General features: G+C 42.2%; 2 protein-coding genes across 3 annotated transcripts; one reads left to right on the top strand and one right to left on the bottom strand.

The window, feature by feature from the left end:
• Nucleotides 1-1341: 1341 nt before the first annotated feature.
• On the top strand, nucleotides 1342-24890 carry LOC126397731 (uncharacterized). Its single transcript, XM_050056678.1, has 16 exons — nucleotides 1342-4887; nucleotides 4986-5018; nucleotides 5571-5712; nucleotides 6659-6799; nucleotides 6909-6957; nucleotides 7190-7326; nucleotides 7520-7623; nucleotides 7737-7847; nucleotides 7998-8258; nucleotides 9111-9181; nucleotides 9287-9496; nucleotides 14323-14392; nucleotides 14471-14596; nucleotides 14761-14834; nucleotides 22168-22237; nucleotides 23557-24890. The coding sequence occupies exons 1-16, from the start codon at nucleotides 1444-1446 to the stop codon at nucleotides 23701-23703; spliced, it is 5190 nt and encodes a 1729-aa protein (XP_049912635.1). The 5' UTR covers nucleotides 1342-1443; the 3' UTR covers nucleotides 23704-24890.
• LOC126397735 (uncharacterized) lies at nucleotides 15174-17485 on the bottom strand. 2 transcript variants are annotated; one of them, XM_050056685.1, is made up of 3 exons: nucleotides 16027-17485; nucleotides 15723-15886; nucleotides 15174-15601 (listed from the first exon to the last, which is right to left on the bottom strand). In XM_050056685.1, the coding sequence occupies exons 1-2, from the start codon at nucleotides 17472-17474 to the stop codon at nucleotides 15733-15735; spliced, it is 1602 nt and encodes a 533-aa protein (XP_049912642.1). In that variant the 5' UTR covers nucleotides 17475-17485; the 3' UTR covers nucleotides 15174-15601; nucleotides 15723-15732. The 2 variants fall into 2 exon arrangements, with proteins under 2 accessions (XP_049912642.1, XP_049912643.1); XM_050056686.1 differs by having other exon boundaries at nucleotides 15174-15590.
• Nucleotides 24891-26229: the final 1339 nt, after the last annotated feature.

The raw sequence follows: 26229 nt of genomic DNA, 5'->3' as shown, positions 1-26229 counted from the left end.
TTTAAGAGTATTTAGCTGTTTGTCAGACAAAGATGAATTTTCTGCTCTGATAAATTGTGATTAGCATTTGTTTTATTTTGACATTTATATATTAAATTCTTAACTGATTTAGTACAGAAAAGTTGTAATGAATATTCAGAGTGGTCATAGTGATAGATTGAGTTGGACCTGTTACATGGGCATCTGCTTATCACAAACACATATAAGAATATGACTCTATTGTTCACTTTACAGCAGTTCAGTCTGCAGTATTTACCAGTTTTAGTCCATATTGAGTAATCCTGCTAGAGTGTTTCCATCATGCCAGCTGGTGTTGTGATTCATTTCCTTCTCTCTGCAGTCTCCGTAGTGACCATCGACAGCAGCAGCACTCGTCCCGTTGAGTTGCCCATCAGCCCGTGTCACATGACGTCAGGCCAGAATCCACTGTGTCCAGCTTATCTACAGGTGCAGTTACCGCCCGAAGCACTGGATCCTCCGTTCTACTACTTTTACCAGGTACCGTAATATTTAACCCTTACTACACACACACTCCTACAGTACTTATCTAACCATATCTAAAGTAAAGTACTAATCTAAAGTAACAGAACTAATCAGCAATCTGATCTGGTCTCCTCACTGCACACTCACCAGACACACAAGCTTCTTTAGACTCAACGTTATTGTCAGATTTCAGCCTGGAAACCAAATTTTATTTGAAAAAGTCAAGTCAGTTTTTTCATAAGGCCCCAAATCACAAATTTCCCTCAAGGAACTTTGTACAATATGTACCGCATTTAACGCCCAGCTAGAAATAACTATGTTAAAAAGTAAATGTTGTATTATTAAAAAAAAAAGATGATGGACTGTTAAGACATGCTTGGGCATGAAGCCTGAGTGTGTGTGTTGCGTTTTTATTTTTTGGTGGGGGGTTTGTTGAAGCAGCAACAGCAGAACTGATGTAAGTCAAAGGGAAAGGTATCAGTGGGAGGGAAAGACAAGTGAATGGTGGGATGGGAGGAAGGAAGAAGTGGGAGTTTCAGGGAGGGAGAGGGGGGTGTGGACACTGCTGCATTTCTGCTCTGTGATTGGTGGCCACTGGGCCATGTGCTGACCCCTCTCAAACTGTAGCCTAACTAGGGCTCCCACATGCATTCACACACACACACACACACACACACACACACACACACACACACACACACACACACACACAAAGTGGTGTGCAGCCCTCTGTTGAGTGGCAGGGACATGTGAGCTCCTTCACATTTGCTATTCTGGGCAGGGGAGGGGAAAACGGGAAGGGAAGGGGCAAAGCAGGGGGGAGCAGAGGGTCTTTTCTCTTTTTGCATGTGGCTGAGCCATAGTGAGGAGCTGCTCATGATTTTGTCTCGTGTTGTGTAGGCTCCTAGTGTGTGTGGCCATAGCAGTCTTGTGTTTTATTCCCACTTTAGGCTGGAGAAGATGGGGTGCTGTTTTAGTAAGGAAATCAGCCCCAGCCTTCAGAATGAGAGGAGCGGTCTGTTACAGCAGCCTCCGCTCCACGATGGGCTGAAAGAGGTGACAGAGCAGGTCAGGCAACATGCTGCGGCTTTAGCTCAGCATGTGTGCTTGGACGAAGAGGAGACACGTGTGGCAGACAGACCGGCCCCGAGGAAGCCACCGAAAGATGAGGAAAGACATCCAGAACTGAACAACAAAGTCTGGACAGAGGTGGCCGTGGCCAGCAGGGACAGCACCACGCGGACTAAGGGGGATCTTAAACCAGCCAGCACTCACGAGGAGCAGGGGGCTATTATTAACACAGGCAGCACAAACATACATACAAACACGCACACACAGGCAGGCATGACACATACTGCTAGGCCCAGCTGTGAGCCAGCTCCATATATGGAGGTGCCCACACAGAGTCCAGCCAAACTGAAGATTTTGGAGAATGCTACAAGCAGGGCTTTATGGTTCACTCAGCTCCCAGATGGGCAGAAGCATACACCAGGAAAAAGTGGCTCAGCTTCCGACAGGTCATCTTCTTCTGACTGCCAGGGCAACATCACGGTGAGTGAGGTGTCAGATGACCAGCTGCTACCACCGCTGGTCAGCAAGTGTCCGGCAACCCAGCGGGATTCCCTCAAAGCTGAGCACAAGCAGGAGGAAGGCCAGGAATCCTGTGATATCATGTCAATGCTGTGTCAAGGCTTTGAAACGAGAACCCGGAATTTCTACAGCATATGTCCCATTGATGCCGATGACCTTGAGCATGACCACGTCCACAGCCAATCCCAAACAGCTGGAGCAGCACACTCACTGCACACAGCTGAAGCAGAAACAGCTGCTCTCCCCTGCATGGCGGAGTCTCCAGTCTCCAGCCAATTGCACAGAGAGGCATCCGCAGTCTGTGACCAGATATATGTCACAGAATCTAAAATGACCAGCCAGTCACATGATGAGGAGCCCATTTCAATGCAGTCACCTGCTGCACAGCAGCCTTCCTCCGTCCTGTCACAGACACACACAGACAGGTCACTCTCAGCAGAGCAGACCACCTTCCCTCATCCTGTTGTATCTCCACAGCTGGTAGACCCTCCATGTGACCCGCTGCCCCTGTCCAGAAATCACATAAACAGCGAGGAACCTCAGACGTCCACATCAGGCACACCCCTGCCGGATGGCCTGAACTGCCAGACAGCTGCAAAGGACACACATGAATCCAAGGATGACATGTTGATGATATCACATGCAGATGAAAGTGCATGTGTGGAGGAGGAGAGTGAACTTGTGGAGGGTAAGACAGTAAAGGGATCAGAGGAGAGTGAGACTGTGTGTTTAGTAGAAGAGAACGTGTGCTGTGGAGACCACACAGCAGCAGGGGGAGTCCTCAGTACCACAGAGGAAACAGTGGTCGAATTCCAGAAGGAAGAATTGGATCAGAGTGTGGAATCTGACCTAAATTCACAGGACAATCATCTGCACGAGTCTGAGCTGGTGACAGAGCCGCACATCCAAAGTTCACAACCAGCAGCTGAGACTCTTGAACTGGATACTTCTAGTCCCAGCTCTCCAAAGCGTGATCTCACCATCAAACCACTGCACATGGAGGAGATTGCTTTGCCTCTGTCTGGAGGACACATTGAGAAGGATGAACCCTCTCTGCAGAGTGAGGCTATCCCTGTGAGTACCTGCAGAGGCCACAGTAAGGAGGATGATGCTGGTTACAGCGGCACAGCTGATACAACTCTCACCCAGGTGTCTTCAATTTCCACTATCTTAACAGTGTCATCACTGCCCATTGAACTGACTGGCTTCTCCCACCACACAAATCAGACATCTCTCTCAGACTTAACCACATCTCACCAGTGTGACTCCATCATATCTGACAAATTAGATGTCAGTTCAAATGATACAACATATGAATTGAGCAGCAATAAACCTCCTAGTCAAGATGTTGAAACTCTGTTCAGAGAGTCTGAGCACAGTGATGCCAAGTTTGATGACTGTGACAAACAGCTCGACAGTTCTGATGTGGAAACTAAGGGGGGCATGGTGTCAGCAGAGCCTTTTCACAATGTCCTCATGAGTAGCGATGACAGACAGGCTGTCAAAAAAACAAAACCAGAAATCTGTCAGAACAGCGAACATGTTGAGAGAGGTGACGTTACTGATGCTTTACCTGAAACAGCACAGAACGCCTCTCACCTAGAGACGAGTGATGAGAAATGTGACCTGTTGTCAAAGCGCTGTGACGACTGTGCGGTTGTTAATGCAAGCATCACTCTCCTTGGCCCAGAGGAACCCGAGAGCAGCATTGAAGATTCAAGTCTCAGCTCTCTGACACAGCCTCCTCCTCCTGCTGAAAGCGAGCTTGCTGGTACAACTTCCTTCACTCCACCTCCCTCTTCCTTGTCTCTCTTCACGACTCCTGAGGGAGGTAAGCACATTTTCTGTCCAGAGACAGAAGCTGATTGTACTGAGAGTGAATGCAGACAGATCCAACTTCGGGTAGATCCATCACAGAATGTAGAATTTTATGTGAGTGAGGCAGGGGAAGAAGCAACAGGTGCACAGGGGACTCAGATGTATCCGCCAATCGAGCATGAATCTGCAGATACAGAAGAACAGCAGCCCCACGCTCCTCAAACAGTCTCTGAACCCTCAGAATTATTAACCTCCAGTGTTTCCTCTGACTGTATGAGCCCTAAAGTTGACATCAGCCTGCATTATGACACTGCTGACTGTTTAAATCAACCTCAAGATTCATCATATGGACTTCATTCAGAGGAAATGAATGAGATCAAGATTCACATGTCACAGGAGAAGGCATCTCTTAACACCAATATTCTTCCAGTAACTCTCAGTATGTCAGCTACTGAGACACTGTCCCAAAGTGCTGAGGTCCATGCTGATTCCAGCATCTGTGATGACTCTGTCGTGGTTCCTAATGACTGCAGTTGCCTGGATGAAAAAGCCTCAGTATTGGCCTCCCAGGAGGACCACACCATGATCTCGTTGGACCCAGGTCAGATTGACGTTTATGCCTCAACTCCGTCATACGAGATTCACTTCCTGGGTCAGGAGCCATCGGCGACCTTTGAGGAGGGAGAGAGAGAAGGAGGGATGAGGGAAATGGTGTCTGAGTTGCTAGGAGAGGATGCTGACTCCTCTGTCTGCCGCCTCTATCCACACCCCTGGATCAAGCTGGGCCTGGAGGAGATCTGCGGAGGGTGGGCCCAGGGTGCGTCTGCTGCTGAGCCCAGCCAGGGTGAGAGCAGGACGGGGGCCGGCGCAGAGCAGATCCCAGCCTTGGTCTCAGAGCTCCAGCCGTCTATGGCTCTGCTGGGAGCTTACCCCTACAGCACTGTGATGCCTCAGGGATCTTGTGTGTGGGACTGGCACACAGATTGCACTCAGCCTGTAAGTGTTCACTCAATATGTGAGACAGTTGGATTCAGCATTCAGTGTGATGCCTTATCCCCAAAGTAATTTCTTTTTTTCTTATGTGATTCTGTCAGGGAAAGAAAGACTTGGCTGGGCACGCTGAACAGGTCAGCACTAAACATCCACCGCTGGAACTGAAGCAGTCAGAGTCTAAATACTCCTTTTGTATAAAGATGTTACATAACGAGTGGTCATTGTTCACACAGACATCCTTGATACACAGTCACAGTTTTGCAAGACTGAGATAGAAAATGAACAAACAGGAATAACATGGACTTCTTGTAAAACAACCTTGATATAACAGGTTAACTCAAATTCAGTCTGTTATCTGAAAAAGCCACTTTAGATTAAATTGAAAGAGGTGGATAAAGTGTGAAGTTGAGTCAGCTGCACTATGATTTATATCTGAGAGTACATCTGTAATACCTGTAGAGAAAAATTAAATTAATCAAAAAGATGTTATATTCTACATTACTATATTAGTATGAATGAGATTCTTCGGTTTTCATTTCGTTACTCTTAATTACTTATTTGAGCTTTAGATTATGGGTTGAGCTACCGAGAGCATTTTCTGCCTGTTCTTGAAAATAACTCTGCTGCTCATGTGACTAAGTATTCATGTTAGATTAAGCATTGCACATTGTGTCTTTTTGTTTCAGGCACCTGTTGCTGCCCCTAGCCTAAACCCTGATGCTCAGGTATGGACCAATCACAACTTTAACTTGGATGTCCCTGGCCCCGCCTACCTGCAGGCTCAGCAGCCATGGCTGCAATTCCCCAATGATCTGACCAATCAGGAAGGTAGGCCGGAGTTACTGAGTGACTGGATCCCAGAATTAAATATATTAGATTTAGGAATGCACTGATTTAGCAGGCTGAAAAGAAGGGCTCGAGACTAACAGTGTCCCGTCGTCCCAGGGAATAGAAAACAGTTTTGAGACGAACAGAGATCTTCCCTAGGACACCGTTAGGATGAAAGGATGAAGTAAACTCACTACCAAAGTGTTACAAGTATCACCCTGATTTTTCCCCAATAATGCTACATTGTGTGCAACAAATCCATGTTGACACTGGCAGGAGGAGAGCTAGTTAATGTTAGCTGTTAGCAGCTGGTGGCAAACTAACTGCTGACAGAGGTTGCAGTGAGTGACATTATGATGCATTGAAGCTCTAAATGAGTGTTGGGGCAAAGGTAAATTAAAACGTTTTCATGATGTGTTTAATGTAATTTTGTAAAATGTAGTTGGTGAAAAACTTGAAATAGATAGTTATTTCAAGTAATAAAATGTTGATGTTTTCACAGCAATGTAAAATAGATATTAGAGAGGGAATTGTGATATATAAAGTAAGAAGGCTTTTGAAGCAGTTTTCTAAAAGATGTTTTCCATGTGAAAGGTTACATTAAAGGTTATTTCAGAAATTGTATGATTGAATCTGCTCATTCAAATGTAGTGTAATGAAGGACTGAATGACTTGAGAACAGTTAAGTTTTTTATGTTTTCATGAAGATTTCTTTATTTCCCTTACGCAAACAAAATAAACAACCACAAAGAAAACATCGGATTCAGCCCAGAATTTCACAATCAGTGCATCCCTAGTTAGAGTTCATCAAATTGTTTTTGTTCTCCATTCCAGGAGGTTGTAATTTATTCTAACAAGACTAAAACAGCATTGCTGAATGACTGTTAATGTCCGCATATGAATCATGGTTATGCTGTGTGTAAGATGCTGTGGTGTTGACTTTTAGGATACATGTCAGAGCTCCAAGTGGGGAACGTGGACCTGGCTGAGGCTGTGGCTGAGGCAGATCCCGGCTCACTAGAGTACCAGACGCTGATTGCCGAAGCTCCGATAATTAATGGAGATTCTGTTGACCCAGCTGTCACAGGTATCAATCCAACTTTGTTTGTAGTAACTGTATTTATGTTTCACCACCATAAAATTAACCACTTTTTTTTTAACCAATGAGATGTGGTAATGACTTCTGATGATTTCAGATGAGACCAGAGAAGAACTGAGGACAATTCTGGAGTCCTGCCTGACCAGGTAACAACTCACCATTTTTCCTAGACTTGAGGAAGCCTTGTCATCAAATATAAATATAATTGCATAGTGGTTATGAATAACACATTATCTATGCATAAAAATAAACTTCAAAATGTAATGCCATTGCTCAGATAAAACTATAAAAAATACCAAATTTGGTTTGGTGCTGTTTGGTATTCTAGCTGCTATTGTGCACATTTCACTCTTCGATGGCTCCTTTGTCCCTCCACAGGGAGCACCTTGGCAATGACCTGTACCTCAATTCTCAGATGGACAGCGACCAGTACGTTCCCATCGCAACTCTGGCCAGCCTCGACAAGATCAAGAGTCTCAGCACAGATCTGGACCTCATCTGTGACATTTTGAAATGTCAGTGTTTTTTCCTCTACATATGTGTCCGATGGATTTCATTTATTGTTAAAGTTTTGATTCTGGGTGAAAATGTTTATCATCAGCCTAATGTTGGTAATCTCATTCTGTGAGTAGTTGGATTTCAAAGTTGGGAGTGATAAATGTGGTCTGTTATTGTCCTGAGACATTCTCTTCTCTGATTGACTGACAGCCCTGCCACTGGTCCAGGTGGCTCCATGTGGACTGAAGGTTCGCCCCCGTCAGAGTCGATGTGTCATCATCCTGCGTGAGATCCCCAACACCACACCTCAAGAGGCAAGAGCCTGTTTCCTCTCCTCTACTCTCCTCTCTCCTTCTCACAATCATGTTTTTAAATGTAAGATCTGTGTAACAGTTTTAGTGTGTTTAATGCTGTTGCTGTACTGCAGGAGGTGGAGGCTCTATTTGAAGGGGAAAACCTTCCAAAGTTCCTGAGTTGTGAGTTTGTGAACAACGATCACTGGTTCATCACTTTCAAATCGGAAGCCGACGCACAACAGGTGAAATACAATCAAAGACGTTGTTATATTATTTGTAGTCACTGGAATTATGCTTTTGATGTTCGTGGGCTAGACATTTTCATTGTTACAGGAAGACTATTAAACAGGTGGCAGACTGTATAGTTTTACTGTGTCTGTGCACGTCATTAGGTCTACAAGTACCTCAGAGAGGAGGTTTGTGAGTTTAAAGGAAAGCCGATCATGGTGAGGATAAAGGCCAAAACCATGGCAGTCCCTTCCTTTGCTCCAAAAAATGGCTACAGACCTGCCCCACTGGACCAGTGCAGCAGTCCTTACAGCTCCTACTACCCCACGAGGACCTACCAGCAGCCCTGCCCCACCCAACAGCTGTACGATTTCACCAACGAGGTGTGGGCTTCAGGTGCGACAGGATACCCAGAAATTGCTGAGGTGAGACCTTTTATGTTGACATTGGATGACATGAAGTTGTACTGTAGGCTTTATTATTGCAACAACATCAGATTAAGGATAACTCTTACAGGGCACCAGACTACCTTTTTTAGTAAGAGCACTGTAGCCCCTAACTGAAAAAAAATTGGAAAATTTAGGGGCACACCTTAAATCATCCTGCAACGCAATTATTCACATTTTTGGCCATTTTAACTGTATCAAAACTATATGTAGTCTACTGTATATTAACATTGGACTGTTTTAATTATTGTTAAGTATTTAGCATCACAAAGACTTGTGGTCAGTGGGAGTGAGGATTCTTAAAATAACATCTGTACAGATGTGAACCCCTGACTTTATCTGACCTATATTTAATGAAAGCTGTTTTCTCGTATTTTTTTTCCTCTGAAAATAATAACCTTTTAGTCAGACACAATTTAGCCTGTGTAGTTGAGGGGACAGGTCTGCTCTGCAGCAGCAAACTGATATGATGCTGATTTACATGAGAATTCATGTAAAAGGAAGGTTGAACCATGAACATAAATTACATATCGCCTGTAAAGCATTCTAATGAATTAATCTATCATAATTAAAACAACTGGAGACTGAGAACAAAATGATGTATGAGTCTGGATTCATTTGGATTCAGCCCAAATGTCTGGACTTCACCACACTTGCAGAATCGTGGACTTTGGAGTTTTACTCCAAAAATTTTCACAAAATGCGACCATTTGGTGGTCTGGAGCCCTGTCTTAGAGTAAGTGACAGTGTTGCTGGTTATGGCTCCTTGAATGTGTGTTATGGTGTGTTGGCTCATGAGCAGCATGACTTATCTGTTGTCGATGTCGGCAGCATCCAACGTTGACGAATGACTTCATGAATGGATTCTCCACCTTTAAACCTCACAACCCATACAGGCAAAGGTAACAACTGTTTAAATTATTTGCTGTGAAAATATTTCTATGATCATACTATTATTGACTGTGTGAATATGCACTGACTGGCATTCATAATTAATCTTTTTCCAGGAGAGGCTCCAGGTGGTCAAACAGTGGAGACCGTTGGCAGCCCAGTCAGAATGATTCCACACACCTGACAGATCAAGCATCAGTGGAGCGCTCCTCTTCTTTGATGAGGCTGGGTCGAGGGCGGTCACGGGGCAACATGCGCCATCAGAATAGGGGTGGAAGGACAGAGCCCAACAAGCAAATTGTGTCACCCACTTCTGATCGGGGAAGGTAACAAAACATCATTTAGGAAGTTTGTAGTCTCTATATACAGACTCGACATTCAGTGAATGTAGAGTCTGTGGGCAAACCCCAGAGATCTTGCCTCCGGAAGAAGAGCAGAAGAGCCCTGGTTTCCGGTTGTAGGCTGTTTGTAGTCCGCATGATATTGACCAATCACGTTTGAGCCGGCTGCAGTTGTTGCCAGGTTAAACAGTCCGTGCGGTGAACTAACGAGGCGGAACATAATTGGCATCACTGCAAACTCTGAATCCATCGCAATGGTTCAGCATATTTACTTATACATAAACGGAAGTCGGAAACGGAAATTCGCCTCCTCCGCCCAAATCAAACCGGAATGCCAAAAAATCGGGGGTCTGCCCCCAGAGGCTGTATCGCTGTTTGCCGGAAGTCAGACGCCGAATACAGCCGATGGGTTCCAAGAATGGGAAGTTTGGAACTCAAGTCTCAAGTGTGGCTGTTAAGTCCTTATACTCATATGACTAATATAGTTGTTGATGGACATAGTTTGCTTTCACGCCTTGGTTGGTTTGACTTCATATGTCATAATGATGAACATGTAGAAACAGGATAAAAAAGAAACGTCTTGCACTGTAGTGCTGCAAAAAATACAAATCTATTGTCACAAAATCTGTATTTGGACCGGTGGTCTGCATCAAAGGTTCCATTGACAGCTTTCACACTGGCCCAAACAAACAAATTGGCAAATGAAAATCTAACCTCAGCCAAAAAGCATTGAATTCATAAATGTAAAAATAATTGGGTCTTATAAACTGCTTTTAAAACTCTTAAATCAATCATTCAAAAGTGTTAAAATGCTAAGACATGGGAAGTATGATTTTCGAAATAATTTTTTCTGCCTTTGCATTGTGAAATCCCAAATTTTTTTTAACATTTATTTTTCTTAAGTAATTTGAGTGGAACTAACTTAAGTGGAACGCTAGTAAGTTTTGTCTGTACCTTGGATGACATAGAGAAGTGCAAATTGGCTATTTAACCAAGATAAGGCAACAAATACAAGGCTCAAGTGTATTTTAAGCAAATTCAAAACTTGGCCCGATGGGAATAGAGGCAGTGAAATACCACATACAAAGTAAGAAACACAAAATCGCCAAGAAAACTTGCCAGGTATTTCCCAGTTCTGTTCTACCCTCATTTTTTACTATTTAAAAAGCAAACATAAAGCAAAAGCAACAGCAGACAAATATAAAAACAATAGCTACAGATTATCCTAACAATAAGTTACATATCTAGTTCACTGGTAAGCTGCAGTAAATAGTAATGTTTTAAGCCCTGATTTAAATGAGCTGACAGTTTCAGCCGACCTCAGATATCCTGGAAGTTTGTTCCACAGGCGGGGAGCATAGAAACTAAAGGCTGCTTAACCTTGTTTGGTTTTGATCCTGGGAACACTGAGTAAACCTGTTCCAGATGATCTGAGAGGTCTGGATGCTTCATAACGTACAAGTGTATCAGAGATGTATTTAGGCCTGAGACCATTTAGTGCTTTATAGACAAGTAACAAGATTTTAAAGTCTATCCTTTGACACACAGGAAGCCAGTGCAGTGACTTAAGCACTGTTGTAATGTTCTCCACTCTCTTGGTGTTGGTGAGGACTCTGGCAGCAGAGTTCTGGATGAGCTGCAGTTGTCTGATTGATTTTTTACTCAGGCCTGTGAAGACACCGTTACAATAGTCCAGCCTGCTGAAAATGAAAGCATGAACAAGTTTTTCTGTATCTTGTTTAGACAGAAATTCTTTCGTTCTTGCTATGTTTTTAAGGTGGTAGTAGGCTGATTTAGTAATTGTCTTAATGTGACTATTGAAATTTAGGTCTGAGTCCAGAACTACACCAAGATTTCTGGCTTGATTTGTAGGTTTTAGTGTCATGGCGTCAAGGTGAGCACTGACTATTGATCTTTGTTCTTTGGGGCCAAAAACAACTATCTCAGTTTTGTCTGTGTTTAGTTGTAGAAAATTCTGGCACATCCATGTATTGATTTTGTCAATGCACTTATTTAGCAGATGTAGGGGACTGTAGTCATCTGGTGACACAGTTATGTAAAGTTGTGTGTCATCCACATAAGTATGGTAGGAGATGTTATGATATTCCATAATCTGAGCAAGAGGGAGCATATAGATGTTGAACAGAAGAGGCCCAAGAATGTACCCTTGAGGAACTCCACATGTAATTTTTGTTCGCACAGATTCATAATTGCCAAGTGACACAAAGAAATCCCTGTCTTGTAAATAAGATTTAAACCAATTTAGCACAGTGCCAGAAAGTCCCACAAACTTTTCTAGTCTGTCGAGCAGTATCTTATGGTCAACTGTGTCGAATGCAGCACTGAGGTCCAGTAATACCAGAACCGAAGTCTTTGATGCATCACTGCTCAGATGAATGTCATTTAAAACTTTTATAAGTGCAGTCTCAGTGCTGTGATGTGCTCGAAATCCAGACTGAAAGGCATCAAAGGAATTGTTTTGCTCCAAGGTGTTAAGTTGCTGAAAAACAACCTTTTCAATGATCTTTCCTAAAAATGGTAGGTTTGATATGGGCCTGTAGTTATTTTTTACTGAGGCATCCAGATTAAGCTTTTTTAAGAGAGGTTTAATGACTGCAGTCTTCAGGGCTGTTGGAAAAAGGCCTGACTGAAGAGAACAGTTGACTATCTGTAGTATATCTGATGCTATGCAGTTAAAAACATCTTTAAAAAAGCTTGTAGGCAGAGTGTCAAGGCAGCAGGTAGTGGACCTAAGGTTTCTAACTATGTCTGTCAAAATAGCATAATTTAATGGGTGAAAAGGTGCCAGATTAACTGGAGTAGTCTTATAGGGCACAGGTGAAATAGCCACTGTGTTGGAGTTACAGACCGTCTGTCTTATCTTTAAAATCTTGTCTGTGAAAAAAGAAGCAATGTCATTGCATGCCTTGGTGGATAGCAGTTCAGGAGGGACTGACGCTGATGGGTTTGTCAGTCTGTCAACAACAGTAAATAAAGTCCGTGCATTGTTGTTGTTTTTGTTGATAATCTCAGAGAAAAAGGACTGCCGCGCCCTTTTTAGCTCCAAGTTATAGATGTGCAGACTTTCCTTATAGATGCCATAATGAACCTGGAGTTTGGTTTTTCGCCACCTGCGTTCTGCTTTTCTACATTCTCTTTTTTTGAGCTTTTACCCGTGTGGCATTCCACCATGGTGGTTTTTCTTACCAGAGACAACTTTGACCTTCATGGGGGCAATATTGTCCATAATATGCATAGTTTTAGAGCTGAAATTATGAACCAGATCATTGATAGAGACTGAGGGCAGAACTGGTGTGGGTGTAAAATCCTGGGTGAATAGTGTACAGGTGTTTTTGTTGATATAGCGTTTTCTGATTACCTCTGTTGTAATTTTACTGGTGTCAGCGGAGATGGCCATTTTAAAGAAAACACAGTAATGATCAGAAAAGGCAACATCAGTCACCACAACCTCAGAAATGTTGAGCCTTTGGAGATAATTAGATCCTAAAATATGTCCCTTATTGTGTGTTGGCTCTGTTACATGCTGGGAAAGTTCAAAGTTGTCCAGGATGTAGAAAAGTTCTTTCGCACTGCCATCTTTGGGATTATCAATATGAATATTAAAATCACCCACTATAACAACACAGTCAAAATCAATACAGACAACAGACAATAGTTTAGAAAAGTCATCAACAAAGTGTGCACTATATTTTGGAGGCCTGTAAATGGTTACTAATACTGCTTGACAGGAGGATCTCAACTGCAGTGCAACATATTCAAAAGACTCAAACTTCCCATATGACAACTGTTTGCACTGGTAAACATCCTTAAATAAAGTGGCTACTCCACCTCCTTTCCTAAGTTCTCTAACTGAGCTGATAAAATGGAAGTTTGGGGGGGCTGATTCAATAAGTACTGCTGCACTGTTGTTTTCATTTAACCAAGTTTCAGTTAAAAACATAAAATCAAGGTTTCTCTTGATAATAAAATCATTAATTAATAGTGACTTGCCAGCCAGAGATCTGATATTTAATAAAGCTAAGTTTAGTGTACTAACATTGTCTGACACAGTCTGTGGCTGACGCATAACTGGAGTCAGATTAGATAGAGTAGCTGTGCGCTTCGAGTACACATTGTTTTTCCTGATGCTAGTCAAAACAGGAATGACAGACCTTGGAGATGACTCTGGCTGATACTTTTCAATTTCAAGATGTGTTTGACCATGCCACCGGCTATTTAAGATCGCCGGTATGTTTAAGGAAGCGGCATGGGGTCTGTCTCATCTCTGACAGGCACCTGAGTGATGACGTCTAGGGCTACTATTTAAGAGTTTATCAATTTGAGCTGGATTGAGCTGGATCTATCTGGAACATGAAGCAAATGAAAATGTAGGTGCACAAAAATAAAATAAAACAAGCAAAAAAAAAATAGTTAAACCAATCATAAATCTGCAAAGACCATAAATTGATAAAGACAGTAGAAGTGACAGCAGATGAATTTTGGGATTTATGAATTATCCCTAACCATCAAGACGTTGCCGTAGTAACAGCCAAGGCTGCTGCAATGTAGGGGATGATATAAAGCTGCCTACTCTGTTATTCACTATTAATGACAGTGAAGGTTTGCTATGAGAGGCATCTCACATCTATGCATAATAACAACTCTTAAAAGGTGCACACACATGTAGCCCTGTGTGCCTACACAGACACATTCAGAATACAGAATGCTGAGTGATGCTTTAACGCAGAAGCATAAATCAGCCTTGACTCTGAGCTGCAGTAACATCACTGCTCTGCTGTGTGTTTCTAAAGGAGAGGAAACTTCAGCCAGGGAAGGAGAGGGAATCTGAAGTCATGGGACAAATCTGCTGAAGGCAGTCATGTAAGTAGCCAGTGAGTCATTAGTGTTTATTGTGTTCACTTTGTGGTGTCACTGTACTGACTGTGTGTGTTCGTGTAGAGAGCACCAAGTCAGTCACCTCCTCGTCAACCATCTCCTCCTGAGCTCGGTCTGACTAGCTTTCCTCCTCTTCCTCTGGCAAACAGTGCCATAGCAACGGTACCTCCAGCTAACAGTGATGCCAAGGTGACCAAGTCTCTCTCTGTCTCACTCACTCACACACACACACACACACAGAGTTCATCAGAGTCTCTTGCTCAATACGATAACAGACTCTCTTCTCATACTTAAACCCAGACTGTAAGACCTTGACATAGGTCTTCTTTTTCTTTTTCATTTGTTTATCACAGATTCCAGTAAGAAGCAGCAGCCCATTAGAATCAGTGCCAACAGTGTCACAAGAGCCTCAGCCTGTCTTAGAGCAGTAAGTATCTCACAGCTGGATTATGATTAACCTCTGCATTAAACGCTCCATCTAGTCAGGTTCACTGTGTACAAAAATGTACTTTTGTGGGAATTTTTTGGGGATTTGTTGACCTATACATTTTTGGAATCTGCAGACCTTGGGGAATCCAAAAACCAATGTTGCCACTTGCACAGACACCTGTATGGCGGCCATTGTGGAATTTCAAAATGGCCGCCATAAAATACAGAATTTCAGCTACCTTGGCCTCTAAACAACCTAAAAACTCAATTAAACATGCCAATCATATGTTTTCTTGGTCAAGGAATCCAATGGTGACTTCAAAATTATGCTCAGAATCGTGCTGTGGCGCCCCCTAGGGGTGGGAAAGAAAATTGTGGCACCCCCAAGAAGTGGAAAAGGAAATTGTTACTCTAATCCCCCTTAATGACCCCATGTCAGAAGTCCGGGGACAAAATACTTAAAATTTCTGCATATGATTATATAAACAATGACAAAGGTAAATTAAAACTATAATCCATACATTAATGTGATATACATTTATTACACCATAGGCTGGTAACAGTCGGGACTCGGTCGGCACAGAAAACTCAAAACCCAAAAACTCAAAAACTCTCAATATAAAATTCTTTACAAGGGGGCTGAGGGGCTAACCCAGTGTAAGTCCAGATCTGGAGAGTGAGTCCTAGGACGGGTCTGTTGTCTCTCAGCGATGAGTCCAATCATATGGGATTGAGTGTGGAGACACTGGAATTGCTGGCAATGGTCTTGGATAAAAGAAGAAACTGGATATTAATGAATGGCTGGTAAATAGAGACAGGGAATGTTCAATTTAACTAGAAAAAAAACTCATGCAAGAAATCATGGAAGGAGATTCTCTGAACTTACCCTTATGCTTTCACAGGTCTTCATCACTTTCCTCGGTGTCATTCGGGCCACCGCAGTCTGCATCATTCTCACATTCACTTCCACACAAACAAAGGTCTGTGCAGGCCAGATTGTGTCTCCTGCATGAGCACCGCTGGGTTGTGCAGTTGGTTTTACAGTTACACCTATGGGTGGAAATTAGCTATTTAGCTACAACCTTGTACAGTGCATATCTCCCTATTTATAGGGCTAATGTTTATTGTACCTTGTCCCTGTCTCAAAAATAAAATCACTCACTCACTCACTCACTCACTCACTCACTCACCTGACCATCTCTAGAATGGCCTGTGGTGCAGGTGCAACCTTTGTTGTAGTAGGCAGTATCTTGCCATTGGGGTCTTGATAGTAGCCATGTTGGAGTGGGTCAAAAGGTTTTTGCCACATCACAGTGGCTTGGCACCACACCCTACTTTGGACCCGGACACGTTCAATATGTTCTGCAAGGGCATCGACTGTGGGAGGCAGCTTGCTGCTTTCAGCCAGGTGCTTGCAGAAGAGATGCCACCTTAGGTCTATAATGTTTTTTATGTCAATGCCTTTCGGGCAGTACACTGAGCACACAAACTTTTCCAGCGCATCTTTTACTTCCTGTTGCACGTCGCCTTCGTCAGAGAGTTTCACCAGGGCGGAGAAGATGTCCTTGTCAGCCTTCATGTACTGTTGAAACCATCTAGTTTTGCTGATTCTGGAGAATCTCCCAACATTGTCAGCTCCAGTGAATGCATGGAATGCTGGTAATGCTCCTGCCTTCTCTTGTCCCAGTGCCTTCCAGATTGGCTCAATCTCCACAGTACCCGATGCCATATGTATTGCACTGTTTCTACAGAGCTTCTCGTAGTGTGCAACAGCCAGAACTAAGACATCTGTATCTGGGCTGAAGATGACCATCCGTGCTTTTGGGCAGCGCTGTGCTGCAGATGCTGCTAAGCATATCATTAGTGTGTCAGCCTCCTCGTGGTTGTTTTCTTCAAAACACATTTTGCTGCGATTGCTTCTTGTGCTGCCTGAGGCCGATGTGATGAACAACCTTTGGGAGTTTGCATTCTGGTTGAGGACTGCTTGTGCAAGGTACTCAGTTAGATCAGCTTTGGTCTGTTCATGAGATAGGAACCGTCTCATTGGTATATGTTTGATGTTGGTTTTATCATCAATCTGGTATTGAATGGGATCTTTGCCTTGTTGTCGTTTCTCCCTTGTTTTCTGTTTCAGTGAGTCAGCTTTATAGGTGTCGAAGACCAGAATAACCTCATCAAAATCTGCTGTCAGCATCAAGAGTCTGTCATTAAAGTGCTGGCCCAGATCTTTGACTGTACTGATTGTCCCCTGTTTCATTGCCAACTGCTGGACTAGAACCATTCCATCCACCACAGCGATTTGCGGACTCTTGGATGGTGTTAAAGATGTTTCAGGTCCATCACCATGTTCTGCAGACATCTGTGCTTGTGTCTGTTGGACTTCTTCATTTATTTTCACTTTTTCCAGACAATGTATGAGCTTTGACTTGTCAGTACACGGAAGGACGGATCCATTTGGGGCAAACAGTGCTCTGGGAGTTATTGTAAATTCATATTTCCCTACAGCATTTTTCATATCAATATCCCGGTTCGATCTGGCGAGAACCATAAACCGACCATATAGATCTTTTGTTTCTCTTAGATCCACTGACTGGTCTCGAATCTTTACTGACTGCTTTTTGTTTCCTGACAGGAACATGGCATTGTTCTGCCTCTTGATTGGTGCCCACAAACTGACATTTCCATTGATGCGCTCAGCAACATATTCTTCATACAATTTCTGTCCATAGTCGCCAACATTCAAAATCTGTAGGGCATTCTCTTGGGGAACATATGCATGTGTCATGAAGTTGTAAAGCTGATCACCTTCTGCATCAAAGGGATTTCCGTGACTCAGTATTGTAGACTTGATCTTGTTGACAGCATCATGTTCTTTTTGGATAGCACTTGCTTGTACCTCATGGTGTGCTTGTGGTTTATCAGCCCTGATACCAAATTGCTCTTTGTACTCTGTTGAGAGGCGTGACATTTCTGGTGTGGCGAGAAAGAACCTCTGTCGTGCGTTGGCGTTATTGGAAATACCAATTAAACCAGAGTGTATCTTCATCATCCGATTTAGTTGCTCGCATGCATGGTCTGCGCCAATTGAGACAAACGGTATCTCGGACTTTGTGATGGATATATTCCCATCTTGAAGTTCATGCCAGGTGTCTGGGTGACTGGTCTTCAGATCCTGCATGTCTGCAATGTACCGTGGCCATAGGCGTTTGTATTTCATTCGATCTAGGGCAAAGAAGAGCTTACTTAGTGCCTCTCCTGCTTGCAGGTGGAGAACTAGATCAGCATTTCTTGAGGCTTCAATGAAGAGCAGGATGGTTTCAACATGGCGGAGGTAATTTGTAAGTGACTTAAACATTGCATTACAGCATTTTTCTGTTTCCCATGTTTTCAGCTGTTCGATAACACCTTTGTCTGTAAGGATTTGGAGTAGGCTGTCATTTGCATTAGCAATGCATTCTCCACTTGTGCTTTTGTCAACAGCTAATCTTGCACAGGCTTCCTGGACATCACTCACAGGCTGGGAGCAGATGGATTTGAGGTGTGGCTTTTCTGAAAAGAATTTTTCCAGGAGAAGTTCATACAGAGACCATCCAAATCCATGCATCATCTATCCCTGAATTTTCAATGCATGTACCTAGTGCCCGCAGTGCTGCCATCACAGTGTGTAGCTCACCCAGCCTGGGAAGAACTGTTCTTTTCAAATCATCCCTTGAGTCCAACAGCTGCACTGCCTTTTCGTATAAGGCCATGTCGAAGGTTATCACTGTTGGATGTTCTTCACCAACAACCAAACTCCTCAACTGGGATGCTTGTAGAATCACAGTGAGCATTGTAGACCACTCATGTGCAACTTCTGGCAGTAGCGGTAGAGCACCAACATGGGTCACAGATTGGCTGGATGACACAAGTGACTTGAATCCAGCCCAACCAGGGATTTTGCTTTGCTCTCCATTTTCTCTAGACAGGGCAGATGCGATGATCCAGCCTTTGGTGGTCATTTGATAAGACTCGGCAACTCCTGTAGTGTTGACCTCAAATCTTTGTGCTCTCTGGACCACTCTGCGTTTGGGTTTGCTACAAGGCTTGATGGGTGTGTGGTACGGAGAAACTGATAGATTCTTTGCCTCTTCAAGTTCCAGACTGGGTGCAATGACCTCCCCTTGAGCACTGGCCTTCTGATATACTGCAGTGATTGTCCCATGTGTGGTTCCTTTTCCATCCACTGTGTCCTCGGCAAAGTCAGTGTTGTCGACAGCAAAGAACACAAAGCTTCCTTTTTTAAGGAAGTGAGGTACATACAGGCCATTGAAGCGCTTTGAGTTCTCCACAACAGCATTGGCTATAGCCGTTTCCAGAAGCAGTGTCCGATTGTATGGCACACAGTAGCTCTGTAAGTGAAGGAGGTCCAACAGCTTCTTGTTCCTGGTGTCATGATGGATGGTAAGTGCCAACCCGAGAACCTGCGGATTTTCTCTGGCATGCTGTATCCGGAACCTGTCTGTCACCTCCTTCGGTTGGTGTCGCACCTGCCTTTTGCTTTTGAAAGCATACATGATGTTTTGGCTTATTGTAAGGGCTGATTGTTGCATTGTCCTACTCCTGGTCTCTGTTTGCAACTCAACTTCAGGTCCTACCAATATCCACTGTATAAGGCTGTATAACTCTACTGGAACATCTTCTACCTTGCTCAATATGTTCATGCCTGATTGTTCCTTCTTATTGAAATTCACAATACTTCTGCGTATTAACTGAGCTGACTTGTGCAACATCTTCATGTCATCCATTTCACTTGCATGGTCCTGATCCATTTCACTTGCATGGTCCTGTGTCATAGTCATGTGGACCATACTCTCTTCACAGGCTTCAGGGCAGTAAAGAATGGATGGCCTTTTCCTGTTTGGTCTCACACACTTCACTCTTGGTAAATTGTGACAAATCTGATCCCTTAGCCATTTCCTTGTCAGTTTTGGTTTGTGCTTCTGTGCCTCCTCACTGCCACCAAGCATAGAAATGTATGTTCTTTCTACATCATCCATGGGGAGAAATGCTTTGTCTTGAGTTTTAATGTCAACAATATTGATCAACTCGATCAAACATGACATCTGCATGGGCAGGTCTTCTGTTGTGCATTTGGCTTCATCGTGGGTATGGTTTCTGAGGACATGAAACACATGGTTTCTCCAGCACTGCCTATGATATCTCACACCTATTGCATGGGCATCACTTGGTGATATTGCAGTGCTTAATCTTGTCATCAACACTGGATCTTGGGAAATATCAACAGCCTGTCTGAGTGCCTCTCCTGTATTCTCAGTTCTTAGTTTAAAGAGTGGTTGACTATTATCTGTTTGACAGAAGAAGCATAGGTTGTTGAGTAGTGGGTTTGTTGCAGATCTTGTGAAGGGCATTGAGGGTCGTGGTTCACTGGCTTCCATTTCTGTACTGGATCTTTTATAGCCACGTTTTATTCCAGTGGACATTGCATGTTCAAAGCGGTCTCTGGATCGTTGCAGCTTTGTTTGGTGGGTGGCATTAGAGTAGCAGCCTCTATGCCATGTGACTTTCCTTTCTGCTAGGATTTCTTTAGTGCATCCTTGGAGACGGCTTTGAATTTTCAAATATTCTCCATCAAGTACTCGAGCTCGCTCATTCACCACATCAAGTACTTTTTGTAAGGAATCAATCCTGGGATTCAGAACCAAGTCTGTTTTACTAGCATTAGACCCCTGACAGAAAATGCATAGTTTCCAGTCCACATCTTCAGCCGAGTTGTCGTCATCATCAGGGATTTCATCCATGATAAGTTATGCTCTGAAAATACAACAACCACCTTATTATTCATAAATCAGAGGCATCATCAAAGTCACTGAAAATGCTTGGGTTTGGATTATTACTATGTTATATTTATATTAGTAATAATTACACCGAGCTAAACTGTAGCTATCAGGTTCATCACATGGTTAACAGACCTTTCTCCTTCTCCTGCAGCACATATGCATCAAAGAGTGAACGATCTGAAAAATAAAATAATACAAAATAAATGTAGGCCATTGTTTCAGTTAGTTTTCAGTTCACCTCAAACACAAAAAACTTAGTAGGCCTATCTGAAAGATAATTGAAATTACACTCATTTTCTAATGTAATAAAATATGTAGCCTAGGCTTTCCCTCAGGACGTGCATTGTTCACTGCAGCTAGCTACTTTTTTTGCTAGTCATCTCAATAACCTCTAAAATTAAATTCAGTTTGGTTTTATATTTTTTTATCATAATGGAGAGATGGTGTTAATATGATCACCTCCATCAGATGAAGAGCCTGATGGAGTTCAGGTCTGACAGAGTTGACGCAAGGAAAAAACACTGCAGCTAGCTAGCTAATTTCAGCAACCAGCTAGCTAATTTTGGCAGTTACTAGCTAGCAACTGCCAAAATTAGCTAGCTGTCTTAATAATCTGAATAAAATACTATAATTCAATCCACTATTGTATTTTAAAAAGTATAATAACAGAGAGATGGTGTTGAACTGGTCCAGCTGTTAAGGAATATTGACATTGTTTGTCTAAAATATCAAAAAATGGTTAACTTACAAGAGCGTGGTATTCTTGCATTCACCACAGGCAGAGGAATGGAAAGGGGTCCTCAGGGATATCGCAGACGATGCTTTTTCCTGATTTAATGGGGTTTGTGAATTGCTTGATTTTTGATATAAATTTCACTTTTCTATGTGGGACATGCTTTGTCCCAACTCTCAAGAATCAGTGATGTATGTGACTTGAGGGGGCAGTAAGAAGTGTAGCGATTTTCTTTCCCACCCCTAGGGGGCACCACAGCACGATTCTGAGCATAATTTTGAAGTCACCATTGGATTCCTTGACCAAGAAAACATATGATTGGCATGTTTAATTGAGTTTTTAGGTTGTTTAGAGGCCAAGGTAGCTGAAATTCTGTATTTTATGGCGGCCATTTTGAAATTCCAAAATGGCCGCCATACAGGTGTCTGTGCAAGTGGCAACATTGGTTTTTGGATTCCCCAAGGTCTGCAGATTCCAAAAATGTATAGGTCAACAAATCCCCAAAAAATTCCCACAAAAGTACATTTTTGTACACAGTGAACCTGACTAATCAGCTGATTTCTCTTTATTTACATTATTTACGGTTCTCTTCTACCAATAACATGATTAGATCCACAGCACAAGCTTTTCCAGATATTTTTCTTTTGCTTGCCACACCTGTAGGATGTTTCATAAGTGTACTTTTATCAGTTTTCCAGTTGTCATTGTGCCAGCTGTGTTCAGGGCTGTGTGTAGTGAGTTTGTTCTGCTGGTCTCTGTAGGAATGTGAAGGAACCTGCAGAGATGACCAGCGAGGCCAAACCAGCTCAGCTTACACAGGAAGCAGTCATAGTAAGACTTTTCTGCAACAGATGTACTGCTTCATGGTGTTAGATGGTTCTCTTATTTTTATCTTTCTGAAATAGCAGATTGTAGTTTACAGCGTGTCCTAACAGAAAGAGAGCATTCGATTATCACGCCGCATTGCATTACATCAAACACTGTCTGTCTGAACTGAATCCATTAAATACGGAATACTGTCATGTCATGTAAAGAAAATCGCTTAGCAAGGATGGTGAGTACTTACTTTCCTTTTATTTATATTCAGAACAATACTATTGTGTGTATTGATATCATTGTTGTAGCTACCATAATATAACATACCACCATACCCACTTTGTAAAACAAGCCAGCAAGCCCTGCTGAACATCCCACACAACAATACTCACTAAAAACATTCAGCTCCCTGGCGATCTCCCTCTCGCTAGGTGCCACCTTATTTAGGTTTTTGTAGTGAGAGGTATCGTATATCGTATAGATAATTCCTTATTTCAACATTGTGAATCAGCTGTTCCTCATCTATTGCAGCTCAAAACAATGCGCTGCGTTGCTTGCGGCCAATAAGGACATTTCAACAGAAAACAATGCAGTCAGACTGACTAATTCACTGAAGCTCACTTGCGCCACATCCAGTTAGGACACAGTGTTAGTTAATGTTGGGGCAGGATTGTAGGCTAAATTTTAGGTCTTTTTGTTTAATGTCATATTGTTAACACAGTACATCACTGACGCAATTTAATTTTGTTTCTGTCATTAGTATACCAGTAAAAATGATTCTGAGATTCTTAATTTGTAAGTAGTAAACAGTATACATTTAATGAAAAATGGTATTAATCAGCCATTTATTATTATTATTATTATTATTATTATTATTATTATTATTATCATCATCATCATCATCATCATCATCATCATCATCATCATCATCATCAGGTTTGTATGAAACTTTTTGGTGCGCTCAAAGCGTCTTTGCTATTTTGATGGCATTGTTATGGACTTCTGACCTCATCGAACAGTCTTCATGAGCATTGATGACAGAAATAATCTGAAATTATGCCAATGTTATCCCATAAACTCTACATGCATGTGCCTGCTGCTCAGAGTCAGAGATTGATCAATGATAAATACCGTAGATAGGTCAAAAGTCTTCTCTGGCACCAGAATGTTGATGTTAGATGAAGAGAACAATTAAATACTTAAAAAGATCATTCAGTGATGATAGTAGGAATTAGACCAGTTTGATCAGCACTCTGTTTGAAAGCCATTAATGTACAGGAGAGAAAAGGTGTGAGAGCCTCAGTCTGAGCTCACCTTGTGCTCTGATTGGCCAGGAGTCAAAGAAGCCAAGCTACGCAGAGATCTGCCAGAGAGCATCGACCAATGACCTGGTGTCACCCGCTGACCTCACCTCTTCAGGGGCAGAGCACATCCCAGCCTTTCCAGGCCAGGCGCCTGAACCAGCTCCGTTGCCACGGTGATCATATTGAATGGGGAAAAAGACATTTATTTGTCCTGTGGGTGTCTTATAAGCTAAAATGTATTACTGTACTGTCCTGTCACACAAAACAGCTACACATTTACTGTGAGGAATAATCTGTGTGTGTAGAAAATAACATTCTATATTAAGCACCAACAACCTTTAAATCAACAAAGTTTAGGTCTGGATCTTAAATCTTTACCTTTCATAAATCCAGCTGACTATGCCTCAGATGGGAGGGGGTCTGGCTGGTTCCGGGGGCTGGTGTGGCTCTGGGGATGTTTGAGCTGACTTTCCAGTTTCCAGTACAGACGCTGGAGAGAATCTGTAGATGTTCTGCAACTTTACATTAGTTTTATTTCTTGGTTTGTAGTTCAGATGAGTTTATTGAGAGCCTGGTTTTGATTTAGTTTTGATTTGCTGATGGCTCTTCTTCCTGCTATCTTTGCATGTTTGATGTTTTCTCACTGTACAGGATGTTCTGCCATGATTTTTTTTTTCCGTTCATCTGTGTTATTCTTGAGTCTACAGGGATGCTGTGGGCACACATGATACCTTTTCTCTAAATATTAGTACAAGTCACCCAGTTTGTTTCCACTTTTAGACGCTGGTGAGAGGTCTGTAATGAAGCAAGGTCCAGAGTGTATGAGTGAGAACTGGGAGGATCTGTATGAAACTGATTTCGATGGTCCAGGAATCAAACTGAACTTGAAAGCATGTTCCTCTTGAAAAGCACTGAATATCAATACTTTTATCTTTGCACGACTTTTTTAATTTCATTTTAAGATTAATTTATGTCATTTTTTTTATTTATGTTGGATAGAAGCGCTTTTGTGTGTTAAAGCTTTAGTTTCCACTATGTTGAGAAAGATGTCCTGTTGACTTATCTCTGTCCCAGCGTCCAGTGTTTTGGACACCAGAGGGCTCATTCCAGGCCGTTCCATGGAGGAAAACATGCTTCTGGCTTGGTATAGTAGTTACTCCATCAGCATTAACAAGCACTGTTTCAGCACAGAGAACTCGATTTGTATTTGAGAAAGTAAATTTGATTGTTCTGAGTCCAATTTCCCTTTGTTTAATATATACAATTTTAAATGTAAAACAGTTGTCATGGAGAAAGTGTGGGCATGGTTGTGGCACATGTTTCTTTGTCTGTACAGATGTACATATTGTTGAACAAATATTAAAGTGCCTTTGAAGTTAAAAATAGTGGCTGATGTGTGTATGTATGTCGATACAAAGGTATTCAGTTTCTTTTCTTCACCAGACCACTGTGGATATTTGACCAATTATACATTTGTATAGAAAAATGATCTTTTGCATTAATGTATTTATGTTAAGCTTAAATATCCTTCAAGACATTCTCTGCAGTGAATTACTGCTGCAGTTTCAAATCCAGAGTCACAGCACTGACTACCTGACATTCACGTCCTTGCTTGTGGTTCTGTCTCATAACCAGAAGATGGCAGATGAGTCACATTACAACGGTCAGTTCTCCATAATGTATCCCCACCACTTGTTTACAATAAGGATGATTAGATTCCTGGAGGGCTATAGGCCTAATGAATGTGATGAATAATACTAATGAAATACACTGTATTAGACAGACAAATTGATGCTCACTTATGTGTCACTGCCACATTAGGCTTGTTCATCTCTACCAGAGTTAATTAAAGGCTGCTTGACCTTTGATATTAATCACATTATTCTGTTGAGGTTTAGTTTCCACATGCAGATGTCGAATAAAGAATGACCACATTAAAAGGGAATGGCCGGAGCAATGGAGTCGACAGGGGACATTGTTTAGCAAAAAACCCAGGATAAATCTGATGTTTTCAAACTGCAGGTGGCTCATGGACAGCCCTGTCTCTTATGCAAATGAAAATGGGTCACAAACTATGGATTCTGTCTGGTTTGACAGCATTTCTCCCTGGTTTCATCCAGCAGGAAGTTGTGCAAATATAAATATAAATATAAATACCAAAAGAAAAGCAAGATTTGTAATATTTTTTGCTAGTTGAGCATATAATTTTAAAAGATTTTGTTTCATTATTGTGTGCAGGCCTTTAATGTTTGCAACACTATGCTGTGCTGAACCTGAATGAGAAGGTGTTGAGGTTGTGCTCTGAAAAAAGGGAAAAACAAGGAACTGAATTACATCAGCTGATAACAGACCACAAGTTGTGCTTAAAAGCTTCCGAAACATTTCAGTAAATGACCTTGTGCTTAGATTTCAAACAAGAAAACTATCCTCAGCAGGTATAAACACCTGTTTAATGCATACATTTTAAACTACCTGTCCTAAACTGTGTTAAATTAATCCATCATAATATACTTTAAGTAAGTAAAGATGTGACACACCAGATGAAACCAGTTTTTTATTGCACTGGTCAAATTTTGAGATTTTGGTCTATTTTGCTGCCATAACATATCTTCTTTCAGACAGAAAAGAAAACACCTTCAGATGTTTATTTTAGTTCAGATTTTTGTTCTGGAACTGTATGCAAAAATGGCATATTAATTACAT

Source organism: Epinephelus moara, chromosome 11, assembly GCF_006386435.1.
Source record: "Epinephelus moara isolate mb chromosome 11, YSFRI_EMoa_1.0, whole genome shotgun sequence".
NCBI lineage: Eukaryota > Metazoa > Chordata > Actinopteri > Perciformes > Serranidae > Epinephelus > Epinephelus moara.
Note: the sequence above shows the minus strand (reverse complement) of the source record. Positions and strands in the feature narration are given on the sequence as shown.

What these genes read in the sequence shown, in the direction of transcription:
- LOC126397731 (XM_050056678.1), top strand. Translation starts at nt 1,444, where the DNA reads ATGGGGTGCTGTTTTAGTAAGGAAATCAGCCCCAGCCTTCAGAATGAG. An exon ending in GATACCCAGAAATTGCTGAG is followed by an intron (nt 8,259 to 9,110) that starts GTGAGACCTTTT and finishes CGATGTCGGCAG; the next exon opens with CATCCAACGTTGACGAATGA. An exon ending in AATCTGCTGAAGGCAGTCAT is followed by an intron (nt 14,393 to 14,470) that starts GTAAGTAGCCAG and finishes GTGTTCGTGTAG; the next exon opens with AGAGCACCAAGTCAGTCACC.
- LOC126397735 (XM_050056685.1), bottom strand. Translation starts at nt 17,474, where the DNA reads ATGTTCCTGTCAGGAAACAAAAAGCAGTCAGTAAAGATTCGAGACCAG. An exon ending in GCCATTCTAGAGATGGTCAG is followed by an intron (nt 15,887 to 16,026) that starts GTGAGTGAGTGA and finishes TTCCACCCATAG; the next exon opens with GTGTAACTGTAAAACCAACT.